The sequence below is a fragment of the Microtus pennsylvanicus genome, chromosome 21 (assembly GCF_037038515.1).
Source record: "Microtus pennsylvanicus isolate mMicPen1 chromosome 21, mMicPen1.hap1, whole genome shotgun sequence".
Lineage (NCBI taxonomy): Eukaryota > Metazoa > Chordata > Mammalia > Rodentia > Cricetidae > Microtus > Microtus pennsylvanicus.
Window position 1 is genome coordinate 13,164,299 of NC_134599.1, and position 24,201 is coordinate 13,188,499.

The 24,201-nt window shown below is 47.5% G+C and overlaps 2 protein-coding genes and 1 long non-coding RNA gene across 10 annotated transcripts in view; 1 reads left to right on the forward strand and 2 right to left on the reverse strand.

Moving 5' to 3' along the window:
* Positions 1-3,427: 3,427 nt before the first annotated feature.
* LOC142839412 (uncharacterized) lies at positions 3,428-5,263 on the forward strand. 2 transcript variants are annotated; one of them, XR_012908739.1, is made up of 4 exons: positions 3,442-3,493; positions 3,616-3,789; positions 4,381-4,550; positions 5,124-5,263. It is a non-coding gene; the product is annotated as an uncharacterized LOC142839412 (long non-coding RNA). The 2 variants fall into 2 exon arrangements; XR_012908738.1 differs by having other exon boundaries at positions 3,428-3,789.
* Positions 4,777-10,652, reverse strand: Inmt (indolethylamine N-methyltransferase). 2 transcript variants are annotated; one of them, XM_075955529.1, is made up of 3 exons: positions 10,426-10,652; positions 8,973-9,180; positions 4,777-5,403 (listed from the first exon to the last, which is right to left on the reverse strand). In XM_075955529.1, the coding sequence occupies exons 1-3, from the start codon at positions 10,580-10,582 to the stop codon at positions 4,983-4,985; spliced, it is 786 nt and encodes a 261-aa protein (XP_075811644.1). In that variant the 5' UTR covers positions 10,583-10,652; the 3' UTR covers positions 4,777-4,982. The 2 variants fall into 2 exon arrangements, with proteins under 2 accessions (XP_075811644.1, XP_075811643.1); XM_075955528.1 differs by having other exon boundaries at positions 4,777-5,406; positions 10,426-10,650.
* Positions 10,653-18,470: 7,818 nt separating this feature from the next.
* The window catches only part of LOC142839135 (intraflagellar transport protein 172 homolog), a 70,709-nt gene continuing 64,978 nt past the window's right edge, over positions 18,471-24,201 (reverse strand). For 2 of the 6 annotated variants that reach the window (XR_012908696.1, XM_075955048.1), the window contains exon 3: positions 19,066-20,201. Coding sequence is in view for 3 of the 6 variants with exons in the window: in XM_075955048.1 (XP_075811163.1) it covers positions 20,105-20,201 (97 nt within the window). In the remaining 3 variants the exon portion in view is untranslated. The other 4 variants (XR_012908700.1, XR_012908698.1, XM_075955049.1 and 1 more) reach the window with 3 other exon arrangements.

Genomic DNA, 24,201 nt, shown 5'->3' on the forward strand with positions numbered 1-24,201 from the left:
TATTGGATCATTTGAGGTGGGAAGACTCATCTGAAATCTGGCCCTCACCTTCTTGTGGTAGTCCATATAAAGAAGATGGAAGAAGGGAGCATTTGCTTTTTTATTTATTTTATTTTTGCCGGCTTACCCTTATTGTTACTGGAACATTTATCTAGCCTCCTGCTGAGGGATTCCTTTACTGGTATTAGAACCTTCATCTTTGGAATTCCAATGTAGACTGGACTAGTTGAGCTATCCATCTTCGTGAGTAGTAACGACTACTAAGTTCTTAGCTTTCCGTTGGGAAGATGGTTCATCATGGCTAGAGAAGTCAGACCACAGTCTGTAATCTACTCTAAAAAATCCTCAGCTGGGTGTGGTGGTGCTTACCTTTAAATCCCAATCTGACGTTAAGGCAGAAGCAGGTGGATCTCTGAGTTCAAGGACAGCCTGGTCTATAGAGAAAATTCCAGAACACCCAAGGTTCCATAGAGAAACCCTTGAAGAACCAAAATAAATAAATGAATTCTCATATCTATCTCTATCTCTATATATATACATATGGTAGTTTGAAAGAGACTGGCCCTCATAGGTCCATATATTTGAATACTTAGTCGTCAGGAAGTAGAAGGGAGTAGGGGGTGTGTCCTTGTTGAAGTAGCTGTGGCCTTGGTTAGTGCATCTGAGGGTGGGTGGACTCTGAGGTTTCAGAAGCCCAGGCCAGGCCTAATGTTTCTCTCTCTGCCTGCTGCCTTTGGATCAGGATGTAATGTTCTCAGCTACTGTTCTAGTGCCCAGTGTACAGCCACGCTCCCTGCCATGATGGTCATGGACTACCCTCTGAAACTGTAAGCAAGCCCCCAATGAAATGCTTTCTTCTGTAAGTGTTGCCTTGGTTATAGCGTCTCTGCACTGCAGTAGAACAGTGACAAAGACACACACACACACACACACACACACACACACACACACACACACACATTCATTCTCTCGGTTCTTTGCCTCCAGAGAACCCTGACCAACACAGGGAGTTATTTCAAGTGCTCTGCAATTATTTACTGCAGGCCTGGCGGTCCTGTATTTGGCTCTGGGAGCACAACCTCCCACAATGATGGAGGCCATGCACAGACCTTCCAAGCAGCTACTCCCTGCCCCATGCTTGTTTTCTGAAGTGCATGGCTTTGGGGAGAGGTGGTGAGCCCACAAGCAGACCTCATGGCTTCTCTTTTGCAAACCTGTCCCTTAAAACAGGAAAGCTATCAAAATGAGAATTCAGTAGGTTGTCTGTAGGAAAATAGTGCAACTGGACATAATAATATTAAGTGAAATACACCAGTCTCAGAAAGACAAAACATCATACGTTTTTGCTCAGATGCCATGCTGGTTAGTTTTTCTTAACTTGATACAAACTAGAGTTCCTCAAAAAGGGAACTTCATTTGAGGAATTGCCTCCATCAGATTGGCCTGTGAGTGTATCGGGGGAGCATTTGTTTTGATTGTTGATTGATGTGGGGGGCAGCCCACTATGGGCAGTACCATGTCTAGGTAGGTTGACCTGGCCTATATAAGGAAGGTAGCTGAATATGAGCCAGCTTTCCTCCTCTGCTCAGTTCTTGCCTCTGCTCCTGCTTGAGCCCCCGTTCAGAGTTTCCTCAGTGACTGACTCTATCAGGATGTACAAGCCAAATGAAGCCCCAATGGACCATTACCTTTGTCCAGGATATTTATCATACCCACAGAATCCTAACTAAAACATATTTGGTGTCTAGATTCTCTACAGAACATAAAGTTATGTATGGAGGTAGAAATGAAACCGAATGAGAAGGGAGGGCGAATGGGGATTATGCTCAGTGTATAATATGTTTGCGTGAAAATGCCTTACATAACACAGCACAATGTATGGTGCGTTACACAGTGAAAGAAAACACAGAGCTTCAGAGTCATGTAAAGAAGCAGGGACCCAGCTCCAAAAGAAGCCAGAAAAAAAAAATGAAGCCAACAGGAAGCCCAGGAGGCAACAGAGCTTAAAGGAGGAGCGTCGTGCCTCCTCCTGCAGTTGGTTTCTGATGGAGCCCAGATTCTTTTTTTTTCTGGATACCTGCATATTTTCTTTCCTTGGTAGAGCTTGGAAAATTAAGACTAAGTGATACCCAAGCTTAGCTTGCCACTGTGCCAAAGTCCTGTATTTTTGGCCTTCCCTTTTTTGCATCATTGCCATTCCTGATCCATACCCCAGATGCCTGCAGCTGTTTCCCACTCAGAGTCATGGGCATCTGCATTTTCTAAAACTTACCAGGATGCTCAATGCTAGCAAACCTGTTCACTGGACTCTCAGGCCCTGCTGCCTGAATTGCACTTAGTGATTCTGGGATGCGTCCTCTTCCCTTGTTTCCAGCAGACTGGGCGGGGAAGAGGACCCCACGCTGTATTTTACACACTGTATGCACACGCCAGGAGGCCTGTGGCTACTGGAAGGCTGCCAATGACAAGTGTAGCCACCAAGATGGGCCCCAAAACCTCCTGCTTGGCACTGTCAACCTTAAGATACTCCATCCTCCAGCCACCCTGTGCTCCCAACCTTATTGGGCTTGCCAAAACACATGACTCAGCTTGGTCTCCCACCAGCTTCCTCTCCTACCACCTCCAGGCACAGTGGAGCTGTAGAATATGGGACCACATAGACAGGGAATCCTGGTTTTCAGAGACCTTGCCTGTAGAGGACTTCTGGCAGGTGTTTGGTTTTGTTTTTGTTTTTGTCTTTTTCTTTTTGTTGTTGTTGTTTTCCTGAAGAGGGCAGGAAAAAAAACCCAACAAAACAAAACAGGATGTCAGAAAGTTGTTTGAGTAAACAAACACCTCTCCTAAGAGTGCGGGAGCTCTCCTGATGATCTGCCCTGCACTGCCCTCTCATGGCCAGATGGAATCATTGCACCCTCACATTGCTGTAGCTCTGAAGCAGAGCCAGGGCTGAAACTTGGGTTTGTCCTTGATACCAGTGTGAGGACTCCCTGGGTACTGGCCTCTAACCTAAGGTTCCAGGTCACTCCACAAACACAACAGAAACATTGAGGAAAGCTCACCTGTTTCAGCAGCGGTGCAGCTGCCCTTCCCCAGGCTGTGGTTGTTGGCCTGGCCTTTCTCATCACTTGCCCTTTCTGTTTAGTGCTCAGAAGGGGAGAATGGGTAAGAGAGGGGAAGGCAAAGCCCTGTGTAGTAAGGTCATTAGGTCAAAGGTTATCCTGGCTAGGTTTTTGTCTTTGTTTTGTTGTTGTTTGTCACAAGCCTGACACAAGCTAGACTCGTTTGAAGAGAGGGAATCTCAATTGAGAAAAATGCCTTTATCAGAGTGGCAAGCCTTTAGAGCATTTTCAGCCCACTGTGGGTGGGGCCACGCCTGTGACGGTGGTACAGGATGGTATAAGAAAGCAGGCTGAGAAAGCCAGTAAACAGTGTCCCTCCACAGCTTCCGCTCCTTTCCTGCCTCCAGGTGTCCGCCCTACTGAGGCAGAAATTGGTACTAGGAGTGGAGGCCTTGTGACAAACCTGAACGTGTGTTTTTAGGGAGGATCATGGTCTCACTTGAACTTTGGGCTGGAAGGCCATTGGGTTCTCTGAGCTCTGCGGTCTGTCCTCTAGGATCTCGGAAGAGAAGCCTGTGGAGAGCATTGCAGATGACGAAGGCCTGGCTTGTGAAGTTCAGAGGGGAATGAAGATCTAGTATTGCTTGTATGTGATATTTTGAATTCAGATATGTGGTTCCAGTCAGCCAGAAGAGGTGGCTGTGGTTAACACCAGATCAGAATGACTAAGGTGAGAACTTTGTTTTGCTGGTCCAATCGATACTGCTTAGCTGGAGCGCTGGAACCTTCTCCCTCAGAGCCAGCATTTCAGGCAAGGCAAGAATAAGACTGCATTGGCTTTGGGAAGCTGCTTTGCTGGGTTGATTGGGCTTGGCACCATGGGAGCTGGCATACTGTGGAGGGGCCATGCTCCTTTCATAGAATGACCAGGGCCTTCATGTGTGCCAGAGTAGGGAAGAAAGGTCATCACTTCCCTTTGTAGAGGGCAATCCTGGGAGCAGTCCCAATAGCCCCAGTGAGTAGGGAGGCCGTTGAGAACTTACTACCTAGAGGACGTTCCTCAAAGACCTGGATATGTCTCTAGGCCTTCCCAGAAATCATGGCTTGGGTTCTTGGCTGTGTGGATGGATCAGGCTGACTCAGCTGGCCACTCCTGAAGCTCCATGTCTCCAGGATCAGGCCTCTGTGTGGCTCTGCTGTGTGACTCATCAAGCCATCAGATGTAGAGAATGCCTGCCTCACCCCTATATGTAGTCACCCAGCTCTGGAAGGTGCCTCTGGCTATGAAACCTGAGGTCCTAGTCTTCCATTTCTCTCCTAGAAGGGCCAGAGTGCCCAGAAGTGATCCACACTCCAACCAGCACACTGCGTCCATGACATCTCTTTCCTGAACCTGGGTACGGTGGCCAGACTACTGTGGTTGGCACCCGCGCGTCTGTTGAAGCTACTTGCAGAGTTTTTAGTACCTCTGGACACGATGAGGGAACGTTGGTAAGCATGGCCAGCTCCCTCAATAAGCAATACCACCTGCAGGCCCCACACTGGCCCCAGCTCCAGGTGCTTCAGCGGAATGGCCTTGGTGATGCTCGTACCTCCTGCTCTCCCTCCAATGTCTGCCTCTATGTTCACAGCATCTGTTAGCAGATACATAGTTGGCAGCCAAATTCTCGTCTGTTGTTGGGAAAGGCTATCCCAAGACAGAGTCCAGAGACATCACTTTATTTCAATGAGCTTTATTTAGGGTAAGAAAAGAACCAAAGGGGATGGCTGTTGGGACTTAAACTAGAGAGAGAGAACCTTGGGTTTTTCCCTTGTGACCTTATAACCAGATAGAAGAAGCATGACCAGTGTTAGAAGCCGTGGAGAAAGACTATAAATGCTGGCTATGACTTCCCCAGGGAAGGGGCTTCTTTGCCAGGGTCCTCAGGCACTGGGGCCCTTGCGGGCGATTATAAAACAGAGACCCTCGCAGAAGGCCTGGGAGTATTTGAGGGGGACACAGTTGCACTTCAGCACCTGACAACCTGCATCTTGAAGAGCCTTCTCTACCGTCTCCTTCTCCAGGTAGACCCCAGAGAACTTCTTGGGGCCCACCATATAGTGCTGGAAACACAGAGTAACCATGGTAACCAGGTGGCCCCCTGGCTTCAGCAGGTCAGCCAGTCTGCGCAGGGCTGCCCGGTAGGTTTCCACATCAAGACAGGCACACTCCATGGCCAGAAAGGTCAGCACGCAGTCAGCCAGCGGCACTTGAGCTGACCCCAGCGGGGGTGTCTTGGTCACATCACACTTCAGGACATGAGTGACCGTCCTTCGGAGCTTGGCCTCCTTCTCCTGCCACCTGCTTCTGTGAGAAGATCAGGGAGGTGCTGTGGTGACATGACTGCAGCGAACCGATACAATAAACGATACAAACTCATAATTATGATAAACAGCTACTGTGATTGTTGCGATTTTCTCCGGCCCCACAACCATCCATCTAGTTAATGTGCCCGGCGACATGCCATACAGATGGAAACTGAGGCACTGAGCTGCTCACAGCCGTCAGGGATGGTGGATTTGGTATTTGGGTTCATCCTCCTCTTCCTCTCTCTCTCTTTCTTCTTTATGCTCTTTCAATCTTTTTGGTGTATTTCGTTATTGTTTACAGTTATGAGTGTGTGAAAATGTGCATGCCAATCTTCGTGTGTGTGTGTGTGTGTGTGTGTGTGTGTGTGTGTGTGTAGGCCAGAGTACTACCTCAGGTGTCATTCCTCAGGGGCTGTCTATTTTTTCTTGTTTTAATTGCACAGACTATCTCACTGAGCAAGTAGGCCAGGCTGGCTGCCCAACAAGTCCCCTGGATCTCCTATTTCATCTTGCTTAGTGCTGGGATCATAAGCACAAGCCACCACATCCCACTTTAAAACAAAGCAAACAACCCCAAAAAACCCAAAACATGGGTTCTGGGACTTGAACTCAGATCTTCATGCTTGCAAGGTAAGCCCTATATGACCCAGCTGTCTCCCCGTCCTCTTTATTATTCAAAAAACCCTTGCTCTTTTTTGGAGACAAGGTCTCTCTGTGAACTTCGGAACTCGCCTTGAACACATTCTGTAGCTCAAACTGACTTCGCACTCGTGAGTCTCCTGAGAGCTGGTGCTCAGGGGTGTGCTCCTTCGTATGACATTTTTTTTTAATCATCTCGTGGCCAGTTGTGTTGAATTGTTTGCAGGTAGAATGCCATGTAGCTGCTGCCATTGTTTGTTAACCTTCCCTTCCATCTCACACTGAGGTCCTGGGCTTCAGATGGATATGGTGCTGGCATCCTAACACTTGGGAGGCTGAGGCAGGAGGATCATGAATGAGTTCAAGGTCAACCTGGGCTAGACATAAGATTGTCTAAAAAAAAAAACAAAACAATCACCCACTCCTGGATCCTTGCACTCATTAAACAGCATGAAGCAGTGACTGCCAGATGCGGCCTCTGGGTTGGACCCATCTGGTGTCGGTCTCTGGGTTTGCCAGCGTGGGATAGCTATACACATGGAATCCTGCAGCACTCCTCCCTCGATGTATGGCTTTTAGCATGATGGATTTAGGCTCACCCACATTAGGGCTCCCTGCTTTTGCAACTGTGTTCTTTCCTTAGCTTCTTGCGGGAGGGGACAAACGATCATGGTGTTTACTTTCTTGTCTCCCTTGGCAGCCTCCTGCTGACTTCTGTCTGTCATCATCTTCCTCTCTTCTGGCCATTCAGTGATCTCCTCCCCCAGAGGTCCTAGCCCAGCCTTGCGGTAACCCTGTAGTTCCTGGTCAGACTGCTGCTTCCCCAGTGTCTCCATAGCCCTGTCCCATCAGCAGCTCCAGCTGTGCCTGCTGTCTAAATGTCATCATCCTCTACTTCCTTCCTGCATCTGTGGCCGTGAACCTTGGGGTCACCCTTGGCTCCTCACTTCCCTTTACCAAACCCACAGAGCTGTTACAGACTCCAGCATCCTCCAAGCCCCTCCATGAAATTCTCAAGTTACTGTCATTGCTAGGGGTGGCCCTGCCAGCTGCTGCTCTGACTGGGTTGGCACTCCTCAGTTTGGTACACAGACTAGTTCTTTCAAAGATGTAGATCTTGAACTAGCAAGACGGCTCAGTTAATAAAGGAGATTACTGCCAAATATCATAATCCCTAGGACCTCCATGTTGAAAAGAGAGAACCAACTCTCACAGGTTGTCTTCTGACCTCCATTCATCCACTGTGGAATGCATGCCCCATTCATGCACCTGTGTGCATGTGCATGCACACACACATATATGTACGCTATGCACTGTACACACATACATGCACACATTTACATACATACATACACACTAACAAACATATGCTCTCACACAAACAGACGTACACACTTTCACATACACATATTCATGCTGCATCCAAACACCTGCAAACACAAATACACATCCACACAACATACACATGCACGCACGCACACACGCACGCACACACAACATGTACACACTGTGTCATTATGTTACTCTTCTCAGTCTCGAGGGTGCCAGTGTGTGACGTAGGTGGCCCTCCCTGATGCCTGACCTGTCCTCTTCATACATGGGTCTTTAGCCTTTGCTTGCTGTTCATGTCACTTATGTGGTCTTCCTGAGACATGGCCTTTGTTCCCTCACCTCGACTACAGGAGCCCTAGGTCCTGGGAGAGGTCACTGCTAGCCCAGAACATTGTTCTCCTGTCCCCGCGGAAGCCTCTCCTCTCACCTCCAGCTACCTGTCTCAGTTTATCATGATGGTGGCTTTCTCTTCATGTAATAGGACCTCCCTGAGGCTCCCTCCTCCTGCCTGTGTGTGCTCTTGACTTAGTGAGAGTGAAAGACACACAGATGGGATTAACTCCAAGGCCCCCGTAATTAGCGTCCTTCTAGCTAGGACCACTGTAGGCTGTCCTGGACTGTCATGGTCAGTCTCTCTGTTCCAAAATCAGAGCAGAAATACTGACCTGTTTTTCCCCTGCTCTGAAGAGGGCTAGAGGACCCTTTCCAAGCCAGGGCCTCAGTTTCCCCAGCTGTAGAATAATCAGAATCACTGACCCTTGCAATTCCAGTTGGGGCTTATACCGTCTATGAACCAAAGTGGACACAGGACCTGCAGAAGGCCACTGCTATTGGTCTCTGGGACTTCGTCACAGTGCTGAGAAACACAAGTGTGGGGTGTACCTCACATCATGTCTTTTCATGATAAGTGTGTCCCCCAACATCAAAGGAGATGCTGAACCAGTCTCCAGGGCAAAGTGGGAATGGTGTGAGCTGGGGCAGTGTTCAGGACTTCCTGGAGGAGGTGACACAGAAGCTGATGTCACAGCTAGTCTGAACAGGTTCAGAGAAAGGGAGAGCAGGGACAGACAGTTTGGGGCAGCACTGGGACTGGAGGTTGGACTGACCTGGTGGAGGCTTATAAGTTCATGAGGTGCAGGCAGCTCAGGAGGAAAATGATGTGGGTAGTGGGTTCCTTTGCTGTCCTGGGCACCACAGGGGCTTTGTCTGAGTAGATGACATGATGTGGGATTTCCCTTTGTGTGCTGTGATTATCATTTATGAATAAAGAAACTGCTTTGGGCTTATGGCAGGGCAGAACTTAGGTAGGCAGGGAAAACTAAACTGAATGCTGGGAGAAAGAAAGGTGGAGTGAGAGAGAAGCTATGAAGCCCCACTGGAACCAGACGGAACTTTAGCCGGTAAACCACAGCCATGTGGCCATACACAGATTAATAGAAATAGGTTAAATTAATATGTAAGAGTTAGCCAATAAGAAGGTAGAGCTAATTGGCCAAGCAGTAATTTAATACAGTGATTATTTCGGATCTGAGCAGCAGGGAACCAAGTGGCTTGCTACTACAATGAAGTGGGTGGAAGACATGGGGAAGTTACCTGTCTCCCTCCAGCTCACACACATGCTTCACCATGGAGGACCAATCATAGGCCCCCGGCTCCTTCTTCAGCCATTTCTGCAACTCCTGCAGATTCTGTGGAGTGTAATCAGCGACGATGATCTCCTGGAAGACCTCGCATGCTGAAAGCAGCTGGTAGATGGTGGGGCCAGTGCCAATGTCGATCAGGACATCTCCCCTTATACCTCCTGTGGAGACAGCAGGAGCATCTTGACTCCACATCCTGCTAAGAGTGTGGAGGACGCCAAGCTCATCAGGGTGTGCCAGGTGAGAAGGCCAGTAGCCTCTTGCCTCTGGGCTGTAGGTTGATAGGATTGGGGAATAATGCTGGGGGTGGGGTACAGCTGACGTTCTCAAAACACTCCCTGTTGGCCTCAGGATACTAGTGGAAGCCTGGGAAGCATGTCTACCTTCTGGAGAAATTTAGGGTTGATGGCTAATCAGTCGACACTGGCTTATCTCTAAGAACAGAGGGTTTAGAGGACCGCGGATATTGACAGAGTGACAGGGTCCGGGGTTGAGAAGGAAGCCGGTCAGCTCTTAGCTCTTCAGCTATGCTAGAAAAGATAGTTATGTATGAGGAAGCAAGAACAGCACTAGGGTATGGCCTCTCAGCCCTTCCCCCTCCGTTTCATAGTCTCCTTTTACATCTATTCTGCCCCTGCCAAGAACCAGTGCCTGAACTCTGCCCCAGTTTTCTCCAGGAGCACTGAACTCCCCTTCCTCTGTATTCTTAGGGATAACCTTTGCTGCCCCTTCCTTGGCACTGAATGTCTGGTTAAGAAAGCTTTTTGGAGGGGTGGTTGGAGATAAGTAGTCTCAGGGTCACACAGAACACACTGTCCCCACTAATGTTGAGCAATCTGAACTATTATGCTTTATTCTTGCCAGTTCTCTTCTCTCTCTCTCTCTCTCTCTCTCTCTCTCTCTCTCTCTCTCTCTCTCTTTCTCTCTCTCTCTCTCTCCCTTAGTTGAGCCTTAGTTTCCCCCCCTTAGATGTTGGGGGAAGATTATAGATGCTTGTATGCATGTATGTTTGTGTGTGTAATAATTTTTTTTATCAGATTTTCAGAGAGATGCAAAGTTCTAGAACGTCTAGAGAGCTCTCTGGAAGGTCTGTGGCGGCGGCCGCGGAGGATGGAGCAGCTTTGGGCTCATGCTCATATTGTCACTTCTCCCAGCAGTCACCTAGGAGCTCTACACATCTGGGCGTACCTACCCCTCAAATTTTACAAGCGGAGCAACCAAAGCCGATCACGGCTGCAAGCACTCGAAGCAAGGCTCCCCTGGACCCACATACAATGCCATCTGGGGGCCCTGCGAGCTGGCCAGGCTGCCAGGCTGGTCACCACTGCAGCATCTGTATGCACAGGATGGGCTCTTCGTGTTGGCACTGCTCCAGCCCCTCCCCAGGGAGGACCTCAACCACTCACCCACAGAGAAGGTCTGGTGAAGATTCTGCAGGCTGAACTTTATGATTTCCCGTTCTGCCACCGGGCCTGAGTCGAAGTTGTAGAAGGTGTCCAGGTAGTCCCGGGGACTGAACTCCTTCTCGTAGTCTTCACCAGCCTGGTACACCTTGCCCTCCATCCTGGTCAGCTCGTTACAGCTGTCTGTACTCCTCTTGTCCCTGCAGAGAACCCATCCCTTCCCACTACCTATTATGTAATCTCCTTTAGCAGACCTCCCTTCTTGGGGAGGAGCTAGGGTTGCTGCAGTGACATCAGGGTGCTGGTGCCACATTCCTGGTTGGATATCATTTTTGTGACAGAGCACGAGAATGCTAGAGTGTCCCCAAACCTGTCCTGGGGAAGCTCGCATCGCTAGTTTGGAGGTGGTGCTGCTGGCATTGGGAGAGAGAGAGAATTACAGAGGGACAGAAAAGAAGAGCCCAAGACCAGAGAGACCGGGGTCTGCTCAGCGATGCTTCACTCTTGGGATTGAGAGCAGAGTGGGGACTCAGGGCCAGGCCCCTGGCCAACACATTCAGCATGCTGGGCTTCATCCGTGCTATAGCAAACAAAACAAGAACCAGAGAGAAGTGCTCCTTGGACGTAGAATCTGAGATTGTCAAAATTTCTCCACTATGCTCAGCGAATTTGCCTTTGCAAACAGCTTGCCTGTAACTGAGTTAATGATTCCCTGGGGGTTTAAATCTTGTTTTCTCACTCGGTTTAATGTTTTCTTTTTTATTACCTCGGGAGTAAACTTGGACAGCACCTCCCCAAATCACCAGGCCTGTGCTGGCCCCTCCCTGTATTTGGACAAACAATTGAAAAAGTGTCAACGTACGTGAGAAGGTGTCAGCACACTGCACAGAGCTGCACATACTCCCGCACAAAGGTGTTCCCATGTGCACATTGCCCCCCTCAGGCCCCAGGATTGTTAGCTTGCTTGGATCTGGTGTGGTTTGGTCTAGTTGCCTTGAAAGATGATGCTCAAGTCTGTTTGTTTTTCTTCTTTTGCTATGGTAAACACCATGACCTAAATCAACTTGGGAAGGAAAGGATTAATTTGACTTTTCTTTGCTGATCAGTCAGTCCATCATTGATGAAAGTCAGGACATGAACTCAAGCAGGAGCAGGGGCAGACCTTGAAGGAACACTGCTTACTGGCTTGCTCAACCTGCTTTCTTATACAACCCAGGACTACTGGCCAAGGGGTGGTACTACCCATAGTGCCCTGGGCTCTCCTGTCAATCATTAATCAAGAAAATACCCAACAGAGCAGTCTGATGGATAAATGCCATTTCTCACTTGAGGCTCCCACTTCCCAGGGGGCTGGTTTGTGTTAGGTTGGCACAGCTACTAAACCAAAGGGAAAGGGAAAATTGCATGTACTTTTGCACCACGGCAGGGACTCCGCAACGATCACAAGGTGGATAAAGAAAAGCTTGCCCATCTCTTTCCAGAAGTAGCCTAAGGGCATCTGGACAGCAAACAGCAGAGCTGGTTGCCCGAGGGCAAGCATGGGGTGCAGGTGTCTCAGCTTGGGCAAAGTTCACGACACCCATCGTCTACTATGTGACAGGGGTCTGCTGTCATCTTCACAACAATCTGCCAGGCAGATGCCCTGTCAACAACAAGGAAGGGGGCAGTGTGATGTCCAAGGTCACTCTGGTAGCAGCAGAGGCAGAGGCGCCAGATTAATGTTCAAGGCTCTATGTCCAGAGTAGGAAGCACAGACCTATGACGGGGCTCATCTTGTTTCATCACCCCGAGTCCTCTCCCATGCTCTCTGCCTTTCACTTGGGATATAATCCCAGCCCTGGATCTCCCAGCATGCCCTTAGACACCATCCTTCAAGCCAGAAGAAAGAGACCTGCTACCCAGAATGAAAGATGATCTCCCAGGCTATCTAGAGCTTGGGAACACATCTCCACAGGATGTAAACTCACTCGAACCCACCTTTTGTCGTCGTCGTTCTTGTCCTTTTCAATGTGGGACGCACATGATTCCCCCTTTCCTGGAATTAACAGAGCCTGGACTCTGGTGTTTCTGCTCCATAAGGATGGTGCTGCACAGCCGTTCATCCAGGTGCAAAAAGTACTATTAGCTACCTACTCAAATTTATTTAAGAAGGATTGAAGCCGAGATCGGAGGAAGCTAAGTCCTAGTGGGTTGATGTGAATGAAGCCACGGAAGGTGTAACATTGAATAGGGTTTCTCCCATCTGCCCCTGACACTTGCACCTGCACACTTGTACAAAGATCCCTTCCGCCCTCTGCCGGCATGTGCCTGGGATGACCGCCTGAATATGTTAGCTGTGCTCCCTGGTGCTCCCTGGCGTTCAACAGTTGAAATTCAAGCAGCTGCTGTGATTGATGGAACCCATGATTGGGGTCTGGGTTTTTTTTTTTTTTTAATTTATTTATTTATTAAAGATTTCTGTCTCTTCCCCGCCACCGCCTCCCATTTCCCTCCCCCTCCCCCAATTAAGTCTCCCCCCAGCCCGAAAAGCAATCAGGGTTCCCTGTCCTGTGGGATGTCCAAGGAACCCCCACCTCCATCCAGGTCTAGTAAGTTGAGCATCCAAACTGCCTACTGGGTTTTTACGTTATGTGGTGATTGAGTCAAGGCTTGAAAACTTTCAGTACAAATAATTTCATCAAAGAATTGCCATGTTATTTTATTTTTGTCTTTGAAATTTTTAGGCTAAGTATCTGCTTAACTCCCCTCTAATAAAATATGAGAAAGATTAGTTTTTCCTTTCTCTTTGGGCTGACTTCCTTCCGTCCAGGACTGGGGAAACTGTTCAGTGTTGGTGGTGTTAGGAGATATTGAATCCTAATTTTGGAATTTGGCATGAAGTGGGGCTTTCTAGATAAGCAGGCCTTTTCCACAGGTCCCCTGTCCTGGATGGAATTCTGTCTCCACAGTCTGAGCAGGAAGACAGCGAATGCTGGCCCCAGGAGCACAGCGGCTGGTTGTATTTTATCACACGGTGCAATGCTGAGATGTTTCTAGTTTACTAGAATTTTCAGGGGGCCCCATTATCTATTTGCACAGACAGCTTTAAATTTGCCCATTTGCATTGCAGGGCAGTGGTGGAGCAGGCCTTTAATCCCAGTATTCAGGAGGCAGCAGGGGGATCTCTGTGAAATCCAGGCCGGTCTAGTCTACAGAGTGATATCTGGGACAGCCAGGGCTACTCTGTCTCAAAAGACCAAAGCCAAAACCAAAACAAACAAAAAATGAAACAAAAACCAAAAAATAAACATAAACAAAGGTCTAAAATGACGTCCATGTACTTAGGAGGGACAGAAATTGTCTCGGTAGGAACAGAAACCTCAGGACTGTGGTTCTAGGAGCAGCAATTTTGCCTATCAGGGACCCACTGGCAATGTCTGGAGACATTTTTCTTTATTCCAGGTGAGGACCTGGGGCTACAGGCATCTTGGGGTAGTAGCCAGGGTGACCATCCTGCAAAGTTAAGGTCAGTGTCACAGGTCCTGATGTGAAAAAAACACTTTTCTTAGACTATTTCCATAATAGGCTCCACTCTGAGCAGATTTCCCTACTTCCGCGAGGACCCGCGACTGGGCTGGAATCAGTATCTACACAGAGACCGTGAGGGTAAAGGTGGTGGGGAGGCAGGTAGGAGCCAGAGGGAGAGGCCCTAGAGGGCCCAGGAACTGGTTGAGACTGTGGAAGTAGAGTAAATTGTTCTGGAAAGTGTGAACGCAGACCCTGCGGTGTCCCATCCCACCGTGTGGGGTTTGGATAGGGCAGCCACATTCATCAGTTCTGCAAATGCAAGTGGGATGACGGGCTAAGTAGCCAGCTCTGGTAGCACCTGGGAGGGGGGGAGGCTGCACAGGGAGGGATAGCATGGGCTACTCTGCTGCTGGCTGTGCAGGACCTGGCTGTATAGCCATATGAGTCTCGAGTGATAATGGCCCTTTGATACTAGCCCTGGTTTTCAGGATGTTTATTTTGTGTGTCAACTTGGCTGGGCCATGGTGTTTTGGATGAGATTAAATTTTCATTGGCAGACTTTAAAGCAGGAAACTTTCCTAACGTGGGTGGGCCTTATCCAGTCAGATGAAGGCACGCACAGGATGGGAGACTGACGTCCCCAAGCAGGACAAGCACATGGCCTCTTGCCTGGTCAGCTCTACACTGAACATTTGGACTTGCCAGTCTCCACAATCATGTGAGTTAAGAGCTTAAAACAAAACTCTTCCTACATATGCTTCTCTGATTCATTCATCCAGGGAGCCCTGTTGAATACAGGAACCTCAACACTTGAGTCAACACCGCTGGTTAGTACTGTCTGAGCCTTAGGGTTTCCAGGGCTGTGAAAAAACACCATGACTAAAAGCAACTTGGGGATGAAAGGGTTTATTTTGCCCATGGTTCCACATTATTATCCAACATTGAAAGAAATCAGAGTAGGAACCTGGAGGCAGGAGCTGATGCAGAAGCCATGGAGGAGAGCGGCTTCCACTTATAGGCTTGCTCTTCATGGTTGCTTAGCCTGCTTTCTTATAGAATCCAGGACCACCTGCCCAGGGGTGGTACTACCCAATGGGTTGGGCCTTCCCCATCAATCCCTAATAAAGAAAATGCCCACAGACTTTCCTACAGCCTGATCTCTCTCTCTCTCTCTCTCTCTCTCTCTCTCTCTCTCTCTCTCTCTCCCTCCCTCCCTCCCCCCTCTCTCTCTGTCTCTATCCCTACATCTATCTATCTATCTATCTATCTATCTATCTATCTATCTATCTATCTCTATCTATCTATCTATCTATCTATCTATCTATCTATTATCTATCTATCTATCTATCTATCTATCTATCTATCTATCTATCTATCTATCTAATCTCTCTCACATATTATATCTTGATCAAAATTTCTCCTCCCTCCACTTCTCCCAGTTTCTCCCCTCCACCTCCCCTCTCACCCCAGACCCACTCCTGCTCCATTTCCCTTCAGAAAAGAGCAGACGTCCTAGGGATATCAACTGAACATGGCATAACAAGTTCTAATAAGACCAGGTTCAAACCCTCATATCAAGGCTGGATGAGGCAACCTGGTATGAGGAAAAGGGTCCCAAGAGCATGCAGAAGAGTCAGAGACGACTCCCAACCCCTACTGTTAGGACTTCCACAAGAACACCAAGGAACATGACCATAACATATACAGAGAGGACCTAGGTCGGACCCACACAGGCTCCGTGATTATTGTTTCAGTCTCTGTGAGCCCCTAGGAGCTCTGCTTTGTTGATTCTATGGGCGTGTTCTTGTGGTGTCCTCGACCCTCTGACTCCTCCAATCCTTTCTCCACCTCTTCCTTGGGGTTCCCCTAGCTCCATCTCATGTTTGGTTCTGGGTCTCTGCATCCTCTCCCATCAGTTGTTGAATGAAACTTCTCTGATGATGATTGGACTAGGCTCTCATTCTTCTCTCGTTCTCCCTCCCCCCTCTCTTTCTTTTTTTCTTTCTTCCTTTCTTTTTTTTAATATTTATTTATTATGTATACAATATTCTGTCTGTGTGTATCCCTGCAGGCCAGAAGAGGACACCAGACCCCATTACAGATGGTTGTGAGCCGCCATGTGGTTGCTGGGAATTGAACTCAGGACCTTTGGAAGAGCAGGCAATGCTCTTAACCTCTGAGCCATTTCTCCAGCCCTTCCTTTCTTTTCTTTTTTCTTTTGCCAGTCATGTTTGTTTCTATACCAGGTCTCTGGGCTATCCAGCCTCTGGTTCCTGGCCATCCAGGAAGTGTCAGGCATAGGCTCCTTCTCGTGGCTTGAGCCTTGAGTTGGACCAGTTACTGGTTGGCCACCCCCACAAGTTCTGCACCATCATTACCCCAGGATATCTTGCTGTTCTAGTTCCATCAACAGAAGCCTTGCCTGGTTATAGAAGATGGTCTGTTCAGGCTCCTTAGCCCCCATTACTAGGAGTCTTTGCTAAGGGTACCCTTGTAGATTCCAGGGAGTTTCCACTGCACTAGGTTTCCACATCACACCCCACATCACCCCCCAAATGTTCTCTCCAATCTGCTCATCTCTCTCCCTCTATCCTGCCCCTCCCCACCTAATCCCTCCTGTTCCCATCCCTACCTACCCCCAGTCCACCCACAAAATCCCTTGTCTTTCCTCTTCCCAGGGACATCCATGCATCCCCTCTTGAGTCCTCCTCGGTTCTTTCCCTCTCTGGGTCTGTGGATCTAAAGATTTTATGGATGTATTTTATTTTTTCAACTGAGGTTCTCTCCTCTCAGATGACTTTAGCTTGCGTCAAACTGACATAGAATTAGCTAGCACAATTTCATTATTAATGCTCCCCTTGAATTATGAAACATGAGCATAGCAGTTTCCTGCCTGCTGGGAAGTTCTGGTCCCACTCCTTGGAAGCTGGATGAGTGACTGCTGGGTGACCCTGCTTTTGTGGAGGCCTCAGGCTGTTGAGCTTTACAGATTCAGAACTGTTTGTTTATGTAACCCAAGCAAAACAAGCTTGTCTTTCCCACTTCAAGGGCAGCAGGCCCAAACCTCAGCACGGTTGATGCATTTCTGCCCTACATGTGGCCAAGTCAGAACCATTTCCTGGCTAAAGGAGGCCAAATTTTTCCAACTGTGAGAGGTTTTTAACTCACTCTCATCTTAAAGGGGAGGATACTGAAGTCCAGAGTTGAGTTAGCCAGGGGCGAGCCAGTGGCTGGGAAGTCAGGCTCCTTTAATTGGGGTTGGTATTGATGATAGGTTGCTATAGTACTCATTCTTGGTGATGGTGTGGTGAGCTCTGGCCATCCTGTGGCCTGCTAAGTATTGCTGGCTCAGCCATCCAGCTCTGTCCCCAGGTCTCAGCTCTAATCTTGGCCTAGTGCCTGGCTCGCAAAAAGCCATTAGCCTCCAGTGACCAGCAGGAGACCAGAAGGGGATATGTCTCGGTACTCAAACCCATGATGCTTGTGGACCAGGGGACGTCACAGCACCTGCAAATGGGGCACTAAACTTTAGCACCTTTGGAGGTGACACACAGGGAACTGCACCTGGAGCCTGGCATCGGTTGTCCCTGAGGGTACTGTTAGGTTTCAAATCGGGACAAATGGCCGAGATGCCTACTTAACATGTCAAAGCAAGCAAAGACAAAGAAGCTAGACAAATATTACTGTGAACCTGAGTAGGCCTTAGGAATTTACAAACCTAGGTTACCTTGTTTATCAAACATATATTGTTACTTATCTAAATTCTTTTAGAAGCCTGGTGTTGAACAGTTAGCAAAGACATAAGTAGTTAGACATACATCTTAAATCAGCTTTTGTTAATCTGAACAGACCTTTATAACCTTAAACTTTTATCATTATATACAGTATATTCTAAATCAGAGTTGAATCATATATATAGTACTTTGTAGCAAATATAACCTTAAATTTTTATTATCATTTATATCAATCCAAAACATTTGAGGCCTGTTGTTTTCTTAGTCTAAAAGGAGACACAATGATAAGTAGAGGGCCCAGAAGGGTGGGGAAGTTTTACAACTGTTACTTTATACCATGTGGACTTCTTAAAATGATGAAGTCACATGGCAGTGCCCTTTAGCCTTAATAAAGATGACTGCCAGCCATGGGGTTGCATACATCTTGATAAGGTTATCTGCCTAGATGGAGGACAGCCACATGGTTGCTGTTTCAAAACATCTGTTTTTCTGAACTGGAGTTGACTCTGAATCCTGGGACCAAATGGAAAAGAAAAGAAAAAGAAAAGAAATAGAAAAGAAAGGAAACATGATTGCTCCCAGATATGATGAAAGAGAAAGTTTATTACAGATATCTGGGAGAGTATAGCCAGAGGCAGAGACAGGGACATCTGGGAGAGTCCATAGTGGACGTGACCAGACTGAGCTGTACCATGTGGGGAGCTCTAAAGGGGCAAAGATGGGGGTGGGGTGGGGAGGAGAGGAGAACCGCGTGCAGCAGCTAGGAGACCCAAATGTATAAAGAGAGTGGGCAATCAAAATGGTTAGATTATATAGGGAAGGGCAGCCCAACCCCCTGGGCTGAAGAGTTTAGGGTAAGGGTGGAGCATGCCAGACAGGAGGGCCCTGTAACAGGTAGGGGCTGAGGGATGCAGGGAGAACCTGGTGGTCTGGTTCACTTTGATATGTTAAGCAGGCACCTCAGCACTTTGTCCTGGTTTGAAACCTAACAGGTACCAGTTTCTTTCCTGAGGAAACAAAGACAGAGAGTCTAAAGCCTGGCTTTAGGGTCAGAGGAGTTTCAGGTGAGGTGTGTTAGCGTGGTGGGGGCATGAGGTCCTGGGACCTTATGCATCTTCGAAGAAGAGGAAGCTCGAGGACCAGTCAGCACAGAAGAAGCAAGGGGACCACGCAGGAACTGTGCAGGGACGCATTCTGGTGCTCCAAGTGAGCCCTGGTAAAACCTGGTCAGCAAAGGGAGGAGGGAGTGGAGCTTAGAGCCATGGCAGAGGAAGTTTCCAGGCGATGGGTGACCAAATGGCATAGCAGCTACCGACCATCAGTGCAATTCCCAGGCCAAAATTAACCTTTCTGTCTTAGTTAGTCGTTCTATCAGCGATGAAACACTGTGACCAAACACAAGTCAGGGAGGAAAGGGTTTATTAGTCTTATACTTCAGCATTGCTGTTCATCACTGAAGGAAATCAAGACAGGAACTCAAACAGGGCAGGATCCTGGAGGCAGGAGCTGATCTAGAGGTCACGGAGGGGAGTTGCTTACTGGCTTGCTTCCCCTGGCTTGCTCAGCCCATCTTCTTATAGAACCCAGGACCAGCATCCCGCGGGTGGCACCACCCATCATGGGCTGGGCTTTCCCCTATTGATCACTAAATGAGAAAATGCCTTATAGCTGGATGTCAAGGAGGCCTTTCCTCATCTGAGGTTCCTTCCTCTGATGACTCTAGCTTGTGTCAAGTACAACCGAGTACACACCCCCTCCTTAAATTGCTTCTGTGAAAATTTTTAAAATTAAATTTACTCCTTGAAAAATTCATATATGTATTCCTAAATATAAAATATTCTGATTATACTCATATTTACTCTCTCTTATGGTCCTCCCGCTTCTGTCAACCCTACCTCCTGTTGCAAGTCCCTTTCTTGACTTCATGTCATTTTGGTTTTTGTTCAGGGCAATCAGCGTGAGCATGGGTATGGAGCTTGAACTAGAACATGGGAGACTCACCAGTGAAGACAAGGAGCCTTCCCTCCTTCAGCATCCCTCAAGGGCCAATAGTGCCCCAGGGGAGGGGAGGGCTCTATAAGCCTCTCTACTAGCCATAAATGAATATTGATTGACATGCGCAGTCTCCTGCAGGCCTGGTACTAACAGCTGCAGTGAGCTCTTGATTCCAACAGCCATGTCATGCCCCTTTCCCCCACCATCTGGCTCTTTTGTTTTTTCAGTTCCCTCTTCTATGATGCTTAGGTGTTTGGTTTACAGCTGAGAGTATCCAGTGGTCACTTCATTGCAGCACAGTGGACAGCCCTACATACAGACCCTCAGACAGCTGGTCTCCATGAGTCCTATGAATGTGGAAGTGGGCTTCTCTGGGTAGAGCGCAATACTCTATCTCATCCTTTAGGGCTTTCAGGGTTTGTGACTGTCTCAAAGGCTCATCATCTTCAGCATCCCAGCATGAGATTCAGGTTTACATAGAGGGCCAGAGGTACGCATATCTCAGCAGTTCTGGTTGAAGGTTGGCTCTGCGCATCATTTACCCTGAAAGGGGAACGAACAAGTTGTCAGAACTGTGTGCCATCTCTTCCTGGGAGACAGGCTCCCTGTCTGTGGGACACCAGGGCCCCCGCCTTTTCCTTCCCCAGTATGAGACTCCTGGGGAAATTCCAGTTCCCTGTAGTCTATTGTCTCAGTAGTCTGGTTTTTAAGGGGAGTGGTACACTGTCATTCTTTGATATTGTTGTTTCTTCCCAGACTATTATGCCATGTTTCCTCCTTTTCTTTCTGCCCTGTGGCCTTTGCTGTTTCCCAAGCCCGCTCAGGCCATCGCACGGTCTTTTGTACTGATGTTTCTTTGCTTGGAGTGTTCTTTCTCCAAGGCAGCTTGGTTAGCAAGCCCCAGAGATCTGGCTGTCTCCATCTCCCGACTCCAGGATTGTCAGTGTATGCCACCATGCTGTTTTCCTTTGCATATGGTGGTGCTCTGGATCAAACCCATGTTAAACACTCTATTGCCTGAGCCATTTCCCCAACTCTGTGGTGAACTTTAAAAAAAAAAATGAGCAATCTCTCCATACCTAAAACCCTCTTAAATGTTTGTGTTTTCTCTCCTTTAAATCTATGACATAAAAATAAATCTGATATGTTCATTTTCTTTTCCTTTTGTCTATCTCTGACATTTCCCCCACTTCTCTTTTCTCTATGAGACATATTTTACAGTGTTAAATTAGTACCGTCTGTGTACTCTGTATTGATATGGCTCAATATGCATTTATTAATGAATAAGTAATGAGTAAGTAAGAATAAATGCATGCTGCTTTTCTTTGTCCCGTTATTAGTCAAGGTTCTCTAGGACAGAGCCAATAAATATATAGTAAAAGGCTATTTACTAGATGGGCTTATACAGTATAGTCTAATAATCCAAAAATGGCTATTTCATGTTGGGGAGGCCAAGAATTCAGTAGCTGCTTAGTCTTGTAAGCCTGATTGTGGCACTTGTCCCAATATAGTGCTGAAGGCCTGGAGGATTTCTGAAAAGCTGCTGGCCTTTGGTTTGCCTTGGAAGTCCAAAGAAACTGACTCAAATGTCAGCAAAGGAGTCAGTAACAGCCATGGAATAGAGGAACTGGCCAGCAAGAAAAGTAGCAAGCTGGTGAAAAGCAAGATTCCTTCTTCCATCTCCTTTTTATCTGGGCTGCCACTTAAGGTGCTTCCCACAGTAAGGGTGAGTCTTTCCACTTCAAATAATACCCAGGAAGTTTCTCACAGTTGACCCGGTGGCTGCCTTCTCAGTTCATTCCAGATCCAGCCAAGCTGACGAACAAGATTAATCATCACATCTGGATTGGCCTTGATCTTGACCTCCACAGAGAAATATCTTTCTTTCTTTTTTTTTTCTTTTGAGACAGAGTCTCACTATGTAGTCCTGGATGACCTGGAACCCACTCACAAAAACCCATCTGCCTCTGCCTCCTGAGTGCTGGGTTCAAAGTCATGTGCCACCATAACCAATACCTTTTGATTTTTTTTTAAACAAAATTGTGATGGTTGGTTTTAATTGCAATTTGACACAGTCTAGAGTTTCCTGTAAAAAAAAGTGTCTGGGATTATTTAGATTAGTTTGGCTGTGTGTGTGTGTGTGTGTGTAGTAATTTTGAGTATGGTAATTGGGGTGGGAAGGTCAGCCCAGCCCACTGTTGGTAGCAGCATTCCATAGGTAGGCGATCCTGAACTGTGTAAGAGTGAAGCAATGGTGTTAGAGAAGATTGCTCTGTGATAAAGATACTTGTTCTTGCAGAGGATCCAGGTTCAGTGCCTCACACCTACATGGTGGCTCCCCATCATCTGTAACTTCAGTTCCAGAGGACCCAAATTCTCTTCTGAGTCCCTGGGCACCACAAATGTGCATGGTACATATACATGAATACAAGCAAAATTATACGTACACAGAACAGAAATAAATCCATCTTTAAAAAAGAGTGGGATTTGTCAACTTTTTGAGGCTACCTGTGTAGATCTTGTCTGCTGGACCTGGGATTTGAGGACCCGAAAGAATGGGGCTAATGCTGTGGACAACCTTACTTCAATTTCAGTATACTTTCATACATGAGTGAAACAAAGAAAGCAATGACCTAAGGAAGGTTGTTTGAGTTCAGAAAAACATGTAAACAAACGTCAATAAGTACACACTAGATATCAACAGAGTGGCCCTTTCAGAATTTTTTCAGGGCAGAGCAATGGAAATACACTTGCCTGGCACATTCTATAGATTACATCTGGGAAAGCACAAAAGAAAGGCAGAAGGCGATATCCAAATTCAGGGCCCCTCTGACCAGACTGGCTTCTATAGCTATGTTCTGACGCCCAACAAGAATAAACATATCTTATAAATTAAATGTCAATGTTTGTCACAGGAGGCCTGGAATCATGTCCAAGAACAGTCCAGGGAACAAAGGGCACCCGAGGTAAAAGGCCCCCAGTTCCCCAAGGCATTGCTCATCACGGGTCGTCCTTCTGACCGTGTTCTGACGGAGATTAGCTGATCATGAGTATATTCACTACATTCTGACCTTGTTAGTGGATGTGAGAAGACTGACTCCCTCAGGCACCCTGCTGTGACTTTTGTGAGCTGGAACCTGGAACTGGGGATGCCACAGCAGCAGGAACAAAACCAACACAAGCAGTTACCACTTTTGATACGCAAGCTCTTACCTGTATGTGCAAATAAGTCTGCCTTGTGTTTTGAAATTGCAACACATTTGTTAGTGTGCCTTTGCATCTGAAATCGCAGGCCCCCTGGTAAGGTTCATGACCACCACCTTCCCTCTATGCACATGCAAGGTCTTATAGCCCCAAGGGCCAAGAGAGCCCTTGCAGAGAACTTGGGTGGCTTAGGAAGTGAGGATGCCTGGAAACTAATTCCGACTGTCCTGAAACGGTGATGTCATCGGGACACTGACATGGGGCATGCTGCCTCCCAACCACAGTGCATGTCCAGCTCTGGCTGTGAGACAGTCTTAGATGAAAACCCACTTTTCCAATTTTGTGAATGTTTTAATGTTTATTAGAGTTTAATAATCATATAAACCTAAGGTTTTTGTGGGTCTTACTGCCTGGGAACTCCTCTAAGAAAAAAGAAGAAACATGTTGGTTTAAAGAAAATAATATTTAAGCAGTAATATAGGTGATGTGTGCTGGGTTGAGACCCTAAAGTTCACGATTAGTCACCAACAGATGCTACAGTTAATAGCGTGACTTTATATCTCACTAGGGACCAGCATTCCTCCATCAGGTAGCAGGGATTCACTCCTCGGGGAGATTCTAGATGTATTCAAAGGATGGGAAGGGTTTCAAAGGAGTCTAAGATGGAATATAAGGTGGTAGTGTTGACCCTTGACTTCTGGCTGGAACTTTAAACTTGAATGTTGGCTTCATTGCTGGAGGTATTATTAACCCAATCCTTGGGGTTCAGAGACACCCCACCCCAGATGCTCCAAATATTTCTCTGTGAAGTAACTGACTTCTGACCCCACTCCCTCACTGAGCTGAACTGCCAGCTGAGGCCTTTCCTTCAGATCCTCACAGGCAGTCCTTCCTCTTCCGTGTTTCTCTGGACTTCAGAAATGACCCCATTGAAGACTGGAGATCAACATTCCGGCCAGTAGCGGAGCAGATGCAGAAGATTCAAGAGAAACAGGAAGCTTTTGTGCTCAATCCTGCCATTGGGGTAGGCCAGACTTTCTTTGCTCCATGCTCCTCTTCAAGCAGATGAGAATTGCTTGTCACTTGCTGGGAATCTTTGATCTTACGGCCCCTGTTCACAAATACCCAAGGCATTTCATGTCAGCTCACATGTTTCCAATGAAGTCCTATTTTTTTCTTAACTCAAAATGTTTTTTTAATCTTATTTCAACCCTGTTTCTCAGATTTGTAAGCAGTAAGCACTTCTAGACTCTAGATTAGTCTAGAAGAACTAGAACAGTCTAAAAGAGCTAGAACAGGTCAGAGAGTCTAGAACGCTTTCAAAAGGGCCTTTTGCTAT